The sequence below is a fragment of the Nanorana parkeri genome, unplaced genomic scaffold (assembly GCF_000935625.1).
Source record: "Nanorana parkeri isolate BGI_ZX_2015 unplaced genomic scaffold, ASM93562v1 scaffold2010, whole genome shotgun sequence".
Classification (NCBI taxonomy): Eukaryota; Metazoa; Chordata; class Amphibia; order Anura; family Dicroglossidae; genus Nanorana; species Nanorana parkeri.
The window spans coordinates 146,819-165,386 of NW_017308278.1; the positions used below are offsets into that span (position 1 = coordinate 146,819).

An 18,568-nucleotide genomic window follows, 5' to 3' on the forward strand; every position below is an offset into this window, starting at 1 on the left:
GGCAAGTGTGAAACTGACAAGGTTGTGGTCTGAGAGGGGGAAAGGGGTGTTGGAGAGGTTGCAAGGAGTGCATTGGTGAGATAAAACAAGATCAAGTATGTTACCATCAGAGTGAGTAGGAGTGTTTGACCATTGTGTTAGATCAAAAGAAGGAGTTAGGTTAAGAAATTTAGTGGAAGCCGGGATGTTAATGTTATTGGCAATTAAAGTCAACAAGAATGATTGTGGGTATTGTTGTTTGTGGAGATTGTGGTATGTGGTATGATTGTGGAGGAGAGAAAGTAGAGTAGCCGGGCAGATAAGTAATCAAAAAAGCAAGATACCGGTCCAGGTGGCTGGTATATCACAGCAATCCTCAAATATATTGGAGAGAATAGGTGAATACAGGAGAGAGTGTTGTGGCGCTAGAAAGATTCCCACTCCACCTCCTGGTAGCAGGGGAGGCAGATTCCTGGAGCCAGGTTTCAGTAACTGCAAGCATGTCTAATGAATTGGAGATAAGAAGATTGAAGATTGTGCACAGCAGTGAGTTTGTTACAGACAGAGGCCATATGAGAAGGAAGGACCGGTTCTAGAAATCAGGGTGCGTGGATTGTGGCTGAAAGGCAGTGCTGGTTTTGAGGTGAGTATTCGAAAAGAGAGGGGCAGGATTGGGAGAGATATCCCCAGAAGTTAGGAGAAGCAGAAGGGTGAGTGAAGTGAGATGAGAGGGAGTTTTATATGAGTGAAAATGCCCCAGTGTCCTGGAGGTAAACCTAGCATGTGGATTCAGAATGAGCAGGAGGTGATGAGTGCAGTAATAGGGAGAGGGCAGGAGAGAAGGTGAAATACATAACTGTGGGGTGGAGAGGGGTGGTAAAGAAATTAGAGTTTAAGAAGAGAGGCCCAAATTGTGAGAAGCAATGGTAGGGAACACAAGTTAAGAGAGGAGAGTAGAAATCAGATTTCGGATTTTTACTAAAATCTTTGTCAGATATGTTCAATGTCTAACGGTGAGTGTGACCTCACCACCTGGCAGTGCAGAGGAAGTATGAGACAGTAACATTGTCCTTGATATTTATCCAAAAGGTGCTCCTACATTTTAGGATGGGCAATTCAAGACACCTATACTGTATGAGCTGTAATCTTATATGTTATCCAAAGGCATTCTGGGACAGAATAGACTTCATGCACCAGACCAGTGTTCATGGCTTGCTCTTGTCTGTAGGTTTCCAATAGTCAAATGTCACATACTTAACCACATATAAATTTATTTTGCGAGAGGGCCAAAGCACACCACGCCAACATTCTAGAAGAATTTTCAAGAAAATAATGAATAGAGCAGAGCAAGTTAAACTGCTTTCTTGGCGGGCACTTCGGAGACCACTTTGAACTGTTCCATCTTGAAAGAAATGGCAGCCTACACCTTTTGTCTCTATCCCTCTCATTCTCTTAGTCTCAGAATTAAAATATATCTTTCTTTTGAAGGTCTGCCATCCCCTGGCTTAGAACTCTGAGTATCCGAGACTGATGGTCCATTTCTACATATAATCAGGAACATGTGTTTTTCTTGCTGAAATTCTTATAACATGGAAAATTCAGTGTGCCTTGTACATTCTGCTCCCCTGGCTTGCACCATATTTTGGCTTTGTTTGAGTATACAAAAGCACTTATAAACACTTTCATATTATTTTGATAAAAATTGACTAAGCAACACCACATCCTAACATGACTGTGAGCAAATAAAAACCTCAGGGGAGATATCGCTTAATCTTCAAATAGTTTACCCCGAACTTCAAGACCTGCTTTCTTTCCCTTTGTTTGCTTGTTTTTAGTGTAAGCCGCTTGCGTCTTTTAATTTTTTTTCCAAAACACAGAGTGTTTATTTGAGCTCCATCTGTTCAAAATTAGGTGATGTTAATTCAGGAAAACAATCATGAGTCAACGTGACTTTGCAATGTGCTCTGATATATTTGGTGCCTTCCAAACCAATGGCTAAAGAACTAGATTGACTGGTGTCTTCTTAAAAATACCATCACACCACATTGTCATAAATAGCTGTTCCAGCTATTGAATACTTCACCCTGGGTTTGTAAAGGGAGGGACAAGACCTGTGAGTGTTACTCATGTAATTGATAAGAAGGGAAGGTGTTCTGCAGTCCAGATCGGGAGGAAGCAGCCTAGGGTGACATCACTGTTCCTGCATAGATACAGTACAGTGAGTGAGTGTTGCCACCCCAAACCATGAAGTGTATTACTGGCAGGATCGATCACTATGTCAGATATAAAGGAAAAAATCTACCTGCAATGCACAAGTGTGAAGACATTTTTAGAGTTAGAGAAGTCAAGGCATCACAAGATGTAGTTCAGTAGAGAAACCCCCAGTATGTGCATTAAAAAAGTTTATAAATTGTGAGCACTGTAAAATTATATGTTACTGTCATTCAACTGTCAAAGGCCAGAACACTAGAAGGCAGTAAAGGTGTTGGTATTTCATTAATGAGTGTCAGGGGTAGGGATTCCCAACTTGGAAAGAAATGGAGACACTGTGTACAGTTTGGGCATATGATCCAAGGGGTTCCATAGACATATGGGTACTTACAGGCATCACAAGGTGCCTTCACGTCAGCCTTCTTATTGCTTCAGTCTCTTTTTAGGCCAGGTCATGTTCACTTTAATGCCCAGTCACAATGTATGGTACACATGGGATAGTTGCCTCAAAAGTCATGCCATAGAGCAATACACCTTGGACATCTTATTGTGCAGAACAGCATACCCACCACAGCTCGAACTGCAGCAAATTACATGCAGTACACCTCACACTGCAACATTACATACAACATTCAACACATATCACACTGCAAATCAATACCCACAGCAGAGATCCTCTTGCAGCCATCTTTCTCTAACTCAAACTAGCAAATGCTCTAATAGCTTAATTTTCCCAGCATTTCACTCACCAGTGAATGGTTTTTTCAGTGTACGGGAACTGCGGATCTGTTACTTTCAGCAGGAAAGGGTTATCTTTGTGTTAGCATTAAGCATCTTCCAGAAATGCAGTGAGGTCCTCACATCCTAACATCCTGTTGTGGGTTGATTACTACACCTTCACTGCTCGGAGTTCTCCCTTCTGGGCTACAAATGCTCACATCAGCATGTCCAAACTTGCTCCACTCCCATACCAGCTGTCTTCTGTCTCTTTTTGTTAAATCTTAAAGTGTATGTCTTTGCAAAGTAAAAAAAAGACAAAACATATTAAGCATATCACTGTGATACATACACATTTCCCCATGTTTTAGCCCAGCATCAAAAACCACTTGCTAAAACTCTAGCAGTGGCAGGTGCTGGAACACTGCAAAGACTAAGAAGGACAGAAAATCCTCTTAAAGTGACACTAAACTCAGGAGTTGAATCCTAAAAATGCATTCAAGTACTTTAACTATTAACAAAAATGTATCTTATTTGTCTATCACTCAGCTGTAGATCCTCAAATCATCAGCCACCACTCCAAGCTCCCTCCTGTGGTGGACTACAATCCCAATACAAAGTAGTAAACTAAACGTGAGATTGTAGTCAATCACTAGAGCGAGCTTAGAGCAGTAGCTACTTGCACACAGGGACCATGGGAAAGAAAAGTAGCCACCCTCCAGAAGGAAGGACAGTGTCAGCACCAATTCAGAGATGATTTGAGGATCTACAGCCGAGTGATACACAGATAAGATACATTTTTGCTAATATTTAAGGTACCTGAATGCATTTTCCAGATTTTACTCCAAAGTTTAGTGTCACTTTAAGGGTACTGGGGGCTGGATGACATGCAGAGCTTTGGATAATCGTCACATGACCCTTAAAGTAGAAGTTTACCCAAATATTACTCTATAGACATTAAGCAGCCATTTAACACATGCGCTTTGGCATAGCATCATGTTAGACATTTGTCCATGCTTTGGTAGTCCAACAATCAGCATTGGAAACTGTCAGCCATTTACCAGTGACCGCATGGTGCCACTAAGTCATCCCATGCTATCTACGCTCTGTGCACAGAAACACTTCCTCTGTGTCCTGATGCTGTCAAATACATACATAACAGAAGGAGAAATGAGCGACACTATGGGGTTGATTTACTAACCTTATAAACACACCACGAACATGTATACACCTCTGTAGTGTGTTCCCTCCCAGCATGATCTATGGGTGGAATCTAAACACCTTTGTAGTGTGTACACACCCAGCAGGTGTGTTGTGCAAAGCCTTGCATGAATTTGCAAGGTGATCTTGCGTAAATTAGCTCTATGTTGTGTTGCTTGCGTTGATGAATGCAGGAATGTAAATGCATGAGCTAACCATTTTTGTCTAAACTGTGAAGCAGCATTATATATGCATCATGTGCATGATTTCTTCATATATGGCATTAGTGGAAATATGCTTTTAGAGACTTTTTGGTTGCTAAATACGTTTTGCTGTGTAAAAATCACACGCACCTGGTGCGTGCGTGTGTTTAGGTTAGTAAATCACCCCCTATGGGTTACTGGCAGTTCCCAGTGCTGATTGCTGGAAATCTTGAGTGTGGACAGAAGTCAAATTTGGTGCTTTGCATTTTCAAGGTACATAATGTTTCATTTTCATTGAGTAATTCTTGGTGAATTCCACTTTAAGATGATCCTATATGCTCAGTATGTTTGATTGGCTGTTGTGTAATGTCGGAACTGAATAAATATTATGAAATTATCTATTAAAAAAACAATTTCAACAAAAAAAACAAAAAAACAAATAGATAAAACCATTAGGTAAAAGGTATCAGAGCCAATCAATGTATTTATAGACACAACAAGTGATGTATTGCACCTGACGCTCTTTTATGAAAATGAAACAGTCAGGAAACCTCAAAACAATGAGAAGTTTCAGTAATCGCTCCTGAAAGTTATAAACACATGCTCCAGACTTTTCCATATCCTGTTGAGAGGAGGAGGGGAATGTCCTATTGTTTTCAGAGGATATCATGAAATAACAGTGGTGTTGGCTTCACGGATCACTAAATGATGATGGAAAATCAAATTTTTTGATTTCCACCTTTTAACACATCCTTTCCACAACAACTTGCCAATTTAGATTAGGCTTTTAGACTTTATGGACACTTCATCAGCTACCATATACACTTGCAAGGCACATTGTTGTAGGTAAGCAGACCATGCAGGGATTATGGGAATGTAATCTAAAGCTAGACTTCAGGCAGTTATACTAGCATTGTGTATTGCCTTTTTTAGGGAATACATAATGGGACTGTATTTTTAATTTCACATTAATGTCACACAGTATGTAGTCAGACACAGGTTTGGATAAATGCTGCTCTGTGGAAAGCAGTTTAGTTTTAAGAATTTAACAAATGTACCCTTGCATTGGGGCTACCCTGCCCTGCTAGGGTTGGGTGCTGGTTTTTTCTAGTGGGCTGGAATAAAGCAACCTGATCCTCAGTCCTGTGGCAATCAGCACTCACCACTGTCCCACTCCGCTCCGGCTCTGGAATGTTCCTCGGTGTCAGCACATTTAATGCAAGTCAATAGACCTGCATTAGACATGATGAAGTCAGTGGTCCTAAGACCACCGTAGCCTGTGGGAGAAGAGACTGTGGGGGAACGTTTTAGCAGCCGATATCTATGGATAGCCCCACTACAAGGGTACGTTTCTTTTAATTCCTTTTTTAAAAGCTTGACCACCCATAATAACTATTATTTTCCTAATGGTTGTTGTTGGTAGTTGACCCATCCTCTGGCTTCTCACTATCACAAATCCCTCTCTTCCAGTTATATTCTCCATTAAATTAATTAAAAAATGCACAGTGAGAGGGAGGAGACCTTTCACAGCAGGTGGGTGGGCCTGAGAACTTGCCTCAGCCTTCCGGCTTTTCTGTTCTTCCATGTAGACAATAGGTCTGCTTCAAGTATTAATGGTTTTAGTGCAATCATCCTCTTTGACCTTTCATCTTACGTACCTATCCAGCAGCACCCCACACTGCTCTAGCTTTACGAAGGTCTGTACATTGGTATAGAAGGTCAGAATTTAGAGTCTTGATGAGGAACAAACCCAGTTATACAAAATTGCTGGCTTAAAGGTGAACTTCAGGCAAACAGCTAAATACACAGACGAAATACATATACAGTATATTGGAACAGTTTTCCCTACCATAGGGTTTGCATTTCTGTCCATTAAGTTCTGAGATATACACAGCACAGCCATTGACTGGAAAGGCATAAAACATGCAATTTCTCTGGTGCAGTTAAGTAACACGTACAGGTCTTGTCCCTCCCTCATCCTTTGACTCGACAGTAAAAAGAGAAGCAGTGCACTGATGAGCCTATCACTCCATTATTAGCACTGCAGCACAATGGACTGGCTTCCCGTGCAGCTTTTCTCTCACCCAGTCTGAGCTCTGCTGTACAGAAAATTGCAAGAGGTTAATTCGAGGTCACACTCCGGTACTTAACACTGCTTGCTTTGTAAAAAGAATGATGTATTAATAAACACAGAGCTACATTAATTTGTGTCTATTATATCTGCCTGATATTCTGCCTGTCTACCTCCTGCTGGAAAATGTACTTCACTGTGGTATTATAACAACACTGAGGTAGTAATATCATGTTTTAATGCAGTATTATCTGTTAATGCTACATGACTGTACCGAACATGTTCATTTAACTAACAGGCTGTTTTATGTTTCTAAATGCTTTCATGCCTTCTTTCTTGGTAAGTATATCATGTGCTTCTTACAATTACCAGAATATCTTATCTCATCACTTAAATACTGTAAATCCCTAATGTTGTCTAGAAGGTTTATTGTGGAGGTGCACTGAAATGAAAATTTCAAAAACGAAACCGAAATGAAAAAAAATGACACAGAGTCCTCAATCTCTTTTTCTGCCGCCCTAATTATAAATGAACAGGAATCCTCAATACTGAGTGTTCCTGTTCATTTATAACTTGTGGACAGAGTATGTTTACTATATCCACAATCACGAATGAACAGGAAGTGATGTAGATTACTTCCCATACATTAATAATTGAGGATATAGTAAACATCCTCTGTCCTCAATTATTTACAAACACTCAGCAATCACTGAAGTTCTGCTCCTCTTGCCAAAATGTGCTAATTATGGCACACTCGCCTGCCTGTCTGCTCACCACTGAAAGATCAGATCTGTCCCTTGCTGTCTATCATCTCCGTTGTTCATCATCTTCGACCACTGCCATCTTCTCTATGTCTTCTATTGGGTTCCTGTTGCTCCTCCTCAGCCATTGGAGAGTCACTAATAATGTAATTCCTATGCATGCATGGAGGAATTACATGTCCCAGTTCGATTTTGTCATCCTACAGATGCTGAGAATTGGCTGGGAGTGTAAGCTGCCATGCTCCCCTGCTGCAGGCAGTGTACACTAATAAAATTATATTAAAGTAGAACTGAAGCCAATTTTTTTTAAAACTCTTTAGTTTTGTTTAGAGTAGGAAAGAGATTTAAACCCATGTCAGCTTTTTTTGCCATCTGTGTCCCATTGGGGTGGATTTATCTTCACTTTCTGTCCCATAACCACAACAGGAATAGAGAGGAAATCCCTCCAAAGAGAGGCAAATCCCTGGTGGTCAGCATGGTCACCAGAACTTGTGTCCCAGTTGGAAGATTTCCCATCTATTCCTGTTCTGAAGACAACCCAAAATGTGGGATTTTCCTTCACTTTAAGTAATTATGGTCACCGGGACAAACGGAGAGGGTAAAACTCCTTAACATGGACACAGTTAGCAATCATAATCTGACAGATGTTCCCTATCCACTCTATCCAAAACTAAATAAAAATTTTTTGGCTTCAGTTGCACTGTTATATGTTTATAATGATCTTCATACTAGGTCCAAGTCAATGATTTAGACATTCAGCATGACAGCAAGAGAGTCCGCATGACAGCCAGGCAACTAGCATTTTTCGAAGCAGGTCATAAATGGCAGACCTGATTTCCCTTAGAACATCCCTCCTTTGAAATAAGCCCATATGGGTTTATGCCCTTGAGGAGTATGCACTACTATTTGGAGTTGCGTGAGAATTCCTTTTTAGCTGGCCAAATGCATCCATCAGTTTTATATGTAAAACGGTTACTGGCTTTTGGATTTCCACTTTCTAAATACCTTGCAGATTTTTGGAGCAAAGTTCAGCCGAAGAAGGAAAAAAAAAAACTTGTGTTTTCATTGATCTTGTTGGCTGGCTAACCCTGCTTCTCATAAATATGCTCAGCATAAGTCTCAGTTTACTGGCGAGGCTGGTTAGATGAAGAGAAAGGGGCCAGCTTCTCGGATTTGCAGTGAAAAATATAAAGCTGCTGGGTTTTGCCGTCCATAAAGCTGCAGACATGTGTTTTCCATCAGGCTCTCTTCTGTCTGACACCTGACATCGGACAGTCCAAATAAGTTAAAGTGAAGACAAACAAATGGTAGTGGGAAAAAATGGCTCTCAGCTGAATTCAGAGCTTGCTGACACAAGCAGAATCGTATGAAACTAATGTCAGGTTAGCAATAAAGTAGAGCATACTGATCCTTGTGCATGGGGATCTCACCTCAATTGGGCGTATTTCATACCTCCCAACTGTCCCTCATTTGGAAATCCCTCTGTCACTATATCCTCCCTAGTTGTCCCTCTTTTTGGTGTGATGTAAAGATATCTATGAAAATGTTCTATTTAACTACCAAAAGTGTTACTCTGCCCTAAAACCTTTATGTTATCTCTTAATTACCTTGTTTGCTATTTTGAAAAGCCAGTATAAGCCCCCTTTCACACGCACACCTGCCAGTTCTGATCGGCAGGGGATCCCTTGCTGATCGGAGCAATACGGATTGAATGTCAATGTTGTGGCATTAGTGTCCATCCAGTTTTTTCCTCCATCTTGCAATGGGGGAATAACTGAACTTACCAGACGTTAGGTCTATGTGGAGTCGTATGTAAGTGGACATCTCCCCGAATACATCAGATTACGCCAATCCATCAGTCGGGTCCCCCAAAACGGAACTCTATTCTGTCTTGTTTTCCAGACCCATACTAAAGGTGGCCATACGCTGAGAGAATTTCGGCTGGTTCTTGAGGAACTGGATGAAATTTGCACAGTAGGTGCCACTGTCAGCAGCCTTCCTGCTGCCATCCCTCTAACAGCTGATCAAAGGAGCCAGTTGTAAAATGTTCACATGAACAGAGCCAGCAGTCATTGAGCTGCCGGCTCTGTCCGGGTATTCTGTCAGATTTAGAATACAAAAGAAGCATCAGGAGATTCCTCAATCAACAGACTCGGGTGTAATGAAAAAAATAGAGCAATGTATGGCCAGCTTAACATTGGGCTTCCAATCTGATCCGCCTGAAAAACTGAGAGGTGCACCTGATCAGAATGCCCATCTGAAAAGGGCCTAAAGGAAAAGTAAGGGTGTGAAAAAAACAATTCTGGGTTTAACCAATCATTTTTTCTAGGTATGCACCGATACCGGTATTTCGGTACCGAGTACGACTACCGATATTTTTTTGGAGGTACTCGCTGATACCAAATACTGAGTACCGGAAGTCCCATTCAGGAAGCCCCTCATCATGAGGTGACGAGGGATACCGATACTAGTATCGGTATCGGTGCATCCCTAATTTTTCCAATAAAAATTGTGCTAGAAGGTGTCCCTCTTTCTCATCTCAGAAAGTTGGAAGGTATGGGATTTGTGGATATCCACAAACTGGCCTGGTTGCCAGCAGGATCCATTTAACATTTTATAATGTAACAAGATGTCAAAGTAAATGACATTTGATGGAACAAAAGCAGAAGTTGAGTTGCCCAGTTCTACATGGTGACACTGGATTCAGAGGCTATGGCCTTCTCATGGAATATGAGCACAATTACATAAAAATGTGGAGGGAATATTTGCTAAAGAGAAAATGGCCTGTATATGACAAGCTAATTTTCTCCTTTAACATTTAGAAGTAGATAAACACATACAGTACACGATCCAATTGTTGAATGATCCATACATCACCTTGTAGAGTTGGGAATTGTAAGAACATCTGTCATATTTGATTTACCAATTGCTATGTCCCCATATGGGACATATGCCCAGTACGGGCTAAGATTTTAAGCTGGACAAGTAGTAAAAGGAAGTCTCTCTACAGAACACACACACAAAGAAGTAAAAACACTTTTATTAGTGACTTAGAAAGAGTTTTTGTGGCCATCTGGTTTCACACTAGGGAGAATCTCACCACTTTTTGTCCCAGTGGCAGTGGTCACAGAGGCAGGAAGTTTTGGCTGGAGTCCACTTTAACAGATTAGGGCATGTCTGAGCACCAGCAAACATTCCCTGCTCTGGGGGAGAAAATAGTAAGAATGCCATTGGAAAACTCCAACAGCTGATTGACCACCACTCTTGAGAGTTGTTTGTCATTCACCTAATGTCTATGGGTTCCATCATCCCTTTACCTACTTGTGTTATGCAGATTCTGTGCCACCACACGCAACCATTCATTGCTGTTTATTATAATACAAATAATCACATTAAGTGATTGATAAGTTAGGATAAATATAATTTTAAATTAGTTTAGAATCCTAACGTGCAGCCCCCAACATGTCCAGATTCCAGAGGGCCACACAATAGTTGAGCTTTCCTGAATTTGTGTTGCGTTAATGCTCAGTTAAACCTTTACACTTCTGTGCATCCATTGTGGTGCAATTCATTTGAATGACACTCCACCTCACTGTTACAATAATGGGTAACGCACCCGCACTGCTGTGAACCACAATGTACAAGCTGTGAGCTGCAGTGTGCTGCATTAAAAAAAGTCATGTGTGATTTGTTAAAATTCTGATAACTTTTGGCGTATTTGGTGTATACCCTATGACAGGGGTGCCCACAACGTCGATCGCGATCTACCAGTCGATCGTGTAGCGATCACTGGTACATCGCCATGTCCTCTCCTAATAAGTGGGCAGGAGGGTTTTTTTTCATTATTTGTTTTTTAATTAATTTAGTACAGAAGCATTATTCCACATTTCATATATACACTTTCCCTGCTAGCAGCATTTCTGGAGAGCTCTTGTTAGCAGGAGCAGTAGCCCAGGAGATGATTACCGGTAATTCCGCTCCCAGGTTTAGTGCTGGACTGTGCATGCACTATAGTGCACACAGCATGCTGCCACTGTGCTCCGGACTTGATTAAAGGGAACCAAAGCCCTACTCTATCTAAAATAATAAAAAACAAAAATGTAAACAAACCTTTAGTAGGGAGAATTATATGGGGTTTCATTGCTAACCTAAGTCTGGACACATGCCTGTTGGGCTTCAAAGGTTTTTGAGTCACAGATCTGGAACAAGCATGCAGCAATTTAAGAGTTAAGACAGAATATTGGATCAGTGTACTTGTTTAAAGTTGGTCACCCAGAGGATCAGTGTGATAGCCATTCAGCTTACATTTTTTAGAAGGAGTAGTCAGCCCTATATGTTTCTCTCAGTATAGGTCTCCTTTAAGGATACACTACATTTGAACATTCCATATGATTTATTTATTTTTCTGCTCTGTGATCTTGTTTAAATATCTGGACACTCCCAAAGATACAGTTTCAAATACAAGAGAAATATGTGGCTGGGATTAGCTGAGGATCAAGTAGTATGCATCAGGGGTGGGTGGCCTGGACACATGTAGTGTTTCCACACGGATTTTAACAAGACATAATTTGATCACTGCAGTTTATATTAACACAAGGGAATTTGGCCTAACTGTCTTATCTTGTTCATTACTATTTCATTTAACATAACTGTCTTTCACATCAAGCCTGTTAAAATGCTGGTGTTTTTTTGTAGGTGTTATAACATAGAAATATGTCAACACCTTCTATATCAGCATGTCCTTTACGCCTAGTGCTCTTTGTCTTTTTTGGCCCACCTTGGCTTATAAACCTTTATTATTGTCCAGTTTTCATCTCATGCAAGTCTCATTTCATAGTGAATAAAGTTCCATGCAAACTAAATATATAGTTCTACATATTTGGTTATATCTATACAAGCAACTCGTAGACCATTGCTCATGCAGAAACTCTTGCTGTTTGACAGGCACTTAGCCAGACATAACCTATAAATGTATACATATTACACAGTTTTGGGTAAAGCCTGTCAGTTTTCTCACCTCCTTTCTTGCATCCTGATTCCTCCATCTCCAATCCTTCTGAGAGGCCTTACTTACATGGAAGGAAAGATTATCCACCAACCTGATATTCCATTAGGGTTTAGTGACCCCAACAGTTTGCATTAAGCTTAGCCTGATATGTTAAGGCCATCTTGGAGGGCATGGCCAGGAACTCCGTGGTAGACCTTTCTACCAGCCTACTGGGAAGCTTTGCCAAGGTGGTAGATAATAAAAATCCACCAAAACAACATAGTTGATTTACCATTTGACAATTTAAGTACAGTTTTTTCAATTGCTCATCCTGTTGTGTATACTTGAAGAAGTGTTTGCTTGACTTACAAAAAACACAAAAAAACACTGTGTTATCTAACATAAGCATTTAATTAATATCGGACTTTACCCATCTTCTCTTCTAGTAATGAATCACCAACATCAGCAACAGATGACTTCTAGCCCTGCCATGTCCCAACAGACTCACCCCTCCCAAAGTCATCAAGCAGCATTGATCAATCTGCCAAATGCACTCACTGCCCAGCAGCAGCAGCAACAGAAGCTAAGACTTCAGAGGATCCAGATGGAAAGAGAAAGGATCAGAATGCGGCAAGAAGAGCTGATGAGACAGGTGATAACACACAGAAGCATGGTGGCTGTTTAACACTTAAATCACCATCAAAAGTCTACCTGCTCCTCTGAGCGTGATGGATAAAGAGTGCAGTGATTCAGATCCTGTAAACTTTTTCTTGGTGTGTAAAGAATCCCCTTCCTAAACCTTATATTACTTTATGGCAAAAACATCCCCGATTGAGCAAAGATGTGATTTATGGGTCATATGATCATGATGTCACATAATTGACAGCACTCCAAAAGGTGTCAGATGTGAAGTAGATTGTATGGTACTAGTTGCGTTGGCACCAGGACACCTGCATTATGGTGTTGTTCACCCTAGAGCTATGCAACGCAGCCAAGTTAGTACTCAAATTAATGTATAATATTCACCTGTCTATTGTGATGTATGGCTGTATGTTTCTGCCCTCTGAACTTATAGGAGGCAGCAATAAGTAACTCTACTGTCCTCATTTTAGCTACTACTGTTTCCTCCTATACAATTTTGCTAACTTTTTTTTATAGTTTCTCAGTGACTTTTTGTTCTACTTCTCAGCTGCAGAAATTCCTTGTGCCTGAGTCATGTGTACAAAGACAGGAATTGTCAATGTAATTTACAACATTTCAAGTTCACCAAACACAAATACTTAAGTTAAGTGCGGACAGATGCACTTCTGTTTGTGTTCTTGCTCTGCTATATAAATACATATCCACAGATCCAGGCTATTGGACATACTGGATGCATGGAATAATATAAAGTCATTTTATCACAAAAAAGCCTTTTGCATCCAGTGCAACATCTCTGTATAATATGAAAGTGTAGTTCTTTTGCAACAGGCCTTGTTCTTCCATACCTGCCCAACAATGCCTATTTTAACTAGACTATCAGAATTAGCTCTACAAAATTTGATAGGTTTAAGGTTTGTTAATGTATTCATACGTGGTTTAGCTATAAAAGCTGTAAGACTGACAATTTTATCTATAAAATCTGTGACTCTGAGTAGCATGGAAAAATAGCAAGAGATAAGCGTACAACCGATCCAAGCCTTCTTTGTTACATTGCGAAAGTTAGCCAGATTGAGGAAGACAGAAAAGAGTATCACCCAGTTCTAAGAAACAGAGACTGTGAGCTTGGATAGTGAAATACAAAGATAAGAAACAGGAGGAACAAGTAGGGTGTGGAGTTATTTAATAGCCTACGATACTTGTGATTTACACTTTACATCTTGCATTTGTCATTTAGGTATGTAAATAAATGAGCATGTTACCAATTTGAACATGCAACTTGCGGTGGATCTGTGTAGTGTACAATGTCATCACTGTATTATCATCATCAAGGCAACATCATAATGTTATCAGCAGGAACTCTTTAGTTCTGAAATGTTTAAAGGAGAACTATGAGGTGAGTGCTTTTCACTCACCTCATAGTTCTAGCCGGCCTGTGACAATGAGACTGTCACAGGTCGGCTCAGTAGATCGGGAAGTGAGCGAACACATACCGGCGTTCGCTCACCTCCCGATCCTGTCACAGCTCTCTGCTGTGACAGGGGAGGGGCTGGATTGCCCCCTCCCCGCTCCGATCCTCCAGCGCTGACTGGCGGATCGGACGTAGCTTGCGGTATACTGTGGCGTCTCAGTGTCCCACAAGCTATAGCTCGCGGTATACTGAGCTTAGGGTGACAGGGGAGGACGCTAGTTTGTGTCCTCCCGTTACCCCAAGGAGAACTATGGGGAAAAGCCCTAACCCCATAGTTCTCCTTTAATAACCTGGTTTCCCACCATGACACCTATAGAAAGTCAGATTTACAGCATGGACACTGGACAGACTCCACTTCTTTACATTTGACATAACTGGTATTAATCTTCCCCTATAGCTCTTGCCTAGGAATATACAAATTGAACTATAAGATGTGAACTGTAGAACAGCTATAGATGGACTTCTTTTAACAACATTTTCACTTTCTAATAGAGGTTACTGTTAAGGGAAAATAATTGGTCAATATCTCCAGATTATAAGTCTATAGAGTACTTGTGAGGTTTTAACCCAGATGGAGCTTAGTAGGAACAAGACATGTATAATAACTGTGTTCATATCATTTTAGACAACTCACAAAGAAAAGTGGAGCAACTTAAACATTGCTATCCACTATTTTTATAGTAAGTAATCATATTTGTTGCTGAATTTCAAAGATAGAACCTGATTTGCTGCTTTGGACAATTGCTCAATTTTGCTCAAGTTTTTGCAAATAACGCCCTCCTTGTCTTGCCAACTATTGCAATCTTTGTTCTGCAAAGTCATACTATAATGTTTCACCACTACTGCTGCCACCAAAATATACTGAAATATCAGGTGCATCCAGCCTTTAAATAGTAGCGCCACAAAGTATAAATATAATTTCACTGTTTGCGTTCCCATCACTTTGTATCCAGGTTGCTGCCTGGCTGGTAAAATTAGATTTACTAATAATACCAAAACATTAACAAGAAAAGGTAAAAGGCATACCCTCTACCTAGTACTAAAATAGTTGGAGTTTCTGTAATCTTTGGTATGATTTAAAGTTGTTTATAGGACAGGAAGGTAGCAATTGTAAAAATCAATAACTACAAATTACTTCTGCAAAGTGTCTGCTGTTTTAGATACATTGCACAAGCTGATGTGACTCATTCAGGCATTGTTTATGATAATCGCGCAATGTAGGGAACAGCTGAGTAAGAGCAAGCACATGTAAACCTCACCTCGCCTAAATTAGCAAGAAAAGGGAGCAGGTTCCACGCTGCTTTGATTAAAGCAATGACGGGCAGTGACAGGCAATGACAGGCAGTTGCTATCAATTACAGAGCTGGCCATCAGTGGCCTTCTTTCTTAAACTATCCTCATTAACGTTTGCTGTTTGCCAGGAGTTGTCCTTTTTCACTTTTCTCCTTCAAATGCTCCACTGTATTTGTTTTAGAGGACCTAACGCTCAGAGTAATCAAGCTTAGCTTCATTAGGTCTTTGCTTCATATGTATGGTCTGGCTTATTCAGAGTATTCTAGAGAAGGCCCTTTGATTTTCTAGACAAGGAGTCTGGATGTCATGAAGCCATGATAGTACCTACTAGTTGAAGTCAGGTGGACATTTAATTCTGTGGTTTTGTTATTTTTTGTTGACCTAGAACCTCAGCTACTTTAAGCTATTAACATTTTAGAAGTTTTGTTCACTAAGGGTGCAGAGATCTGACAAATTCAAATAATTTCCAGAATAGATATATACAGTTTTCTCCTGATTTATCACTTCTCCAATTCCTCTGGCATGTTTTTCACCTTCAAGCCTAGAATAGTGTGGGACATAGGCCAGGAACTCCACTATTTTATGGTTTATAGTGATTCAAAAAGACATGATTGGATTCAGACTGGCCACTGCATCTTCACCAATCTTATAAACTTTGCTGGAATTGGCTTGAAGTTAATGAAGAAATTGATGAATATCTACCGTGTACATGATTGCTTTCTACAAGAATTGCTTTAAAGTAAATATCTAGTACAATATTGATTTTTGTTATTGAGGCCAATGGTAAATTATGCACACTGTAGTAAATAATATTCACACAGAGAGTGTTTTCCTTCATTAAAGGTTACATTAATAAAACCCATGACAGCTTTCAACCTTCATCAAAGACTATTAGAATACAGAGCTCCTTGCTGTGATGACTTAATTGTAATAAGTACATTGTCCCCAAGTTAATCCTTCACTCTTGCCATATTATCCCTATTGTAACCTGCATCCATGGAACTGCTGAGTTAGTACTGTAGGCGGTTGCCAGGTTACTGGAATGAGGCGGAAGGGCCCGGGTGAGCGGCTGTGGCATTCCTTTGGCAGGTCTCGCCATTCTCTTTTTAACCTAACAGCAGTTACTGGACAGCTTTCCAACCACTCTAGACTTGACAGCTGCTGTGCTGAGAGCAGACACACCCAGCTGAGACAAAATAGCAGTTTATGAGAGTTATCCTATCAGGGTTTGAGGTTCTCTAAGGTTAAACCTTAAGACCTTTGTGGAAGAGCTAATTAACTGCAGTAAAGTCAAAGGGCAAAGTGCTTTTGTCTGTGGGTACTCAAATATTGACCATGGATTGATACTGGTCTCCAAGATAAAGGGGATTTCCATAATTTAGAATGACCATCTCCCTCAAGATGATTTAGTTACTTCTGTTTAAGGCCACAGAGCAATCACTTACTTCGTATGGCCTTGTTAATTGAGAGCAAAAGCCCATGCTGTTTACTTTGCTCTGCAGAATGCAGTCCATGAAGACATACAGAGGCTCTTGTAGGCAATCATTATATCAGTGTTATCAGATAGGTTACATTCTTAGGCTCACCAACAGGTGGCACTGAATGTGTTCTGTGTTTGCATTCCATGATTTTCTGAGAACTCCATCTAGCAGTACAGTCTTTCTCTTCTAAGGATATCAACCCCCTTTTATAAAGGAAACCAGTACTGAGAGAGAAATGTAGGCTGCTATTGTTGAAGTCTCCCTCTGAAATGTCTGGTTGCCTGGCTGTTATGATGATTTATAGGCTTTAATACCAACTTAGAGCAGGTATGCAGATCAGAAATAATAGTTTAATGCTTGAAATTAGGTTAATTGAAGAGGACTTCGACATAGTGGGTATAGCGGAAACCTGGCTGGACAGCACGCATGACTGGGCTACTAATATAGAGGGGTATAACCTGTTTAGGAGGGACAGAGGTGGGAGAAGAGGGGGGGGTGTTTGCATTTACGTAAAAAATAATCTATATGTGCATATAAGGGACGATATCACGTCAAATAATGGGGAAGACGTGGAAACTCTATGGCTGGAGCTAGATATGACGGACGCTAGCCGTAAACTTCTCGTGGGTATTTGCTATAAACCTCCAAATATAGGGGAAGAGGGAGAAGTCAATCTTCACTCACAGATAGGAATAGCTGGGAGAGAGGGCAATGTAGTCGTGATGGGTGACTTCAATTACCCAGACATAAATTGGGCCAATGGAACTTCGGGTTCGGCAAAGGCGGGGCGATTTCTAAACATGTTGCGCGACAACTTCATGGACCAGATGGTGGAGACTCCTACCAGAAAAAATGCCATCTTAGATCTAATTGTCACTAATAACATCCTTGTTTTGTTTGTTATGCTGAAAGTATTGAAGCCAGGCAACAAACATTTTTAAATAATATCAGAAAAGGTAGCCTACTTTTCTCTGTCAGTACAGGTTTGCATTAGGGATGCACTGGTACGAGTACCGATATTTTTTTTTGGGGGACTTGCCAATACCGACTACCGATACCGGAAGTCCCATTAAGGAAGCCGGGCGGAGTGTAATGACTCATTGCCTGGCTTCCCAATTCGCTGGGAAGCCGTCTCCATGGAGCCAGCTTTCGGGCCAATCAGGAAGCCAAGGGACGAGTAATGACTAGCCGCCCAGTTTCCTGATTGGCAAGCTTCCCGACCAATCAGGAAGCTGGGCCGCAAGTCATTACACACTCTGGTGATGAGGGAGCATGGAGACGGCTTCCCAGCTAAACGGGTAGCCTGGCGGCGAGTCATTACACATATATCAAAAGGGGGAAAGAGAAAGAAAGGGGCTTTGTGGTGACCACTAGAGAATAGCAGGGAATTGATCCAATAATAAAGTCAATTGATTCATATATATATAATAAAATTCCATTTTTAATATACTCAATTCATAATGTCTATACATATAAATATGCTAAAATGCATCCATATAAAAACCATAAATAGATGTATACAACATAAATAACCTCCCTGGAACCCACACAGAAA

The 18,568-nt window shown here is 40.6% G+C and overlaps 1 protein-coding gene across 1 annotated transcript in view; it reads left to right on the top strand.

Moving 5' to 3' along the window:
* WWTR1 (WW domain containing transcription regulator 1) overlaps window positions 1-18,568 on the top strand; it is a 78,977-nt gene that overhangs the window by 52,815 nt on the left and 7,594 nt on the right. Inside the window, exon 3 of the mRNA XM_018572381.1 lies at window positions 12,576-12,781. Within this exon, the coding sequence (XP_018427883.1) occupies window positions 12,576-12,781 (206 nt within the window). The remainder of the gene's footprint in view (window positions 1-12,575; window positions 12,782-18,568) is intronic.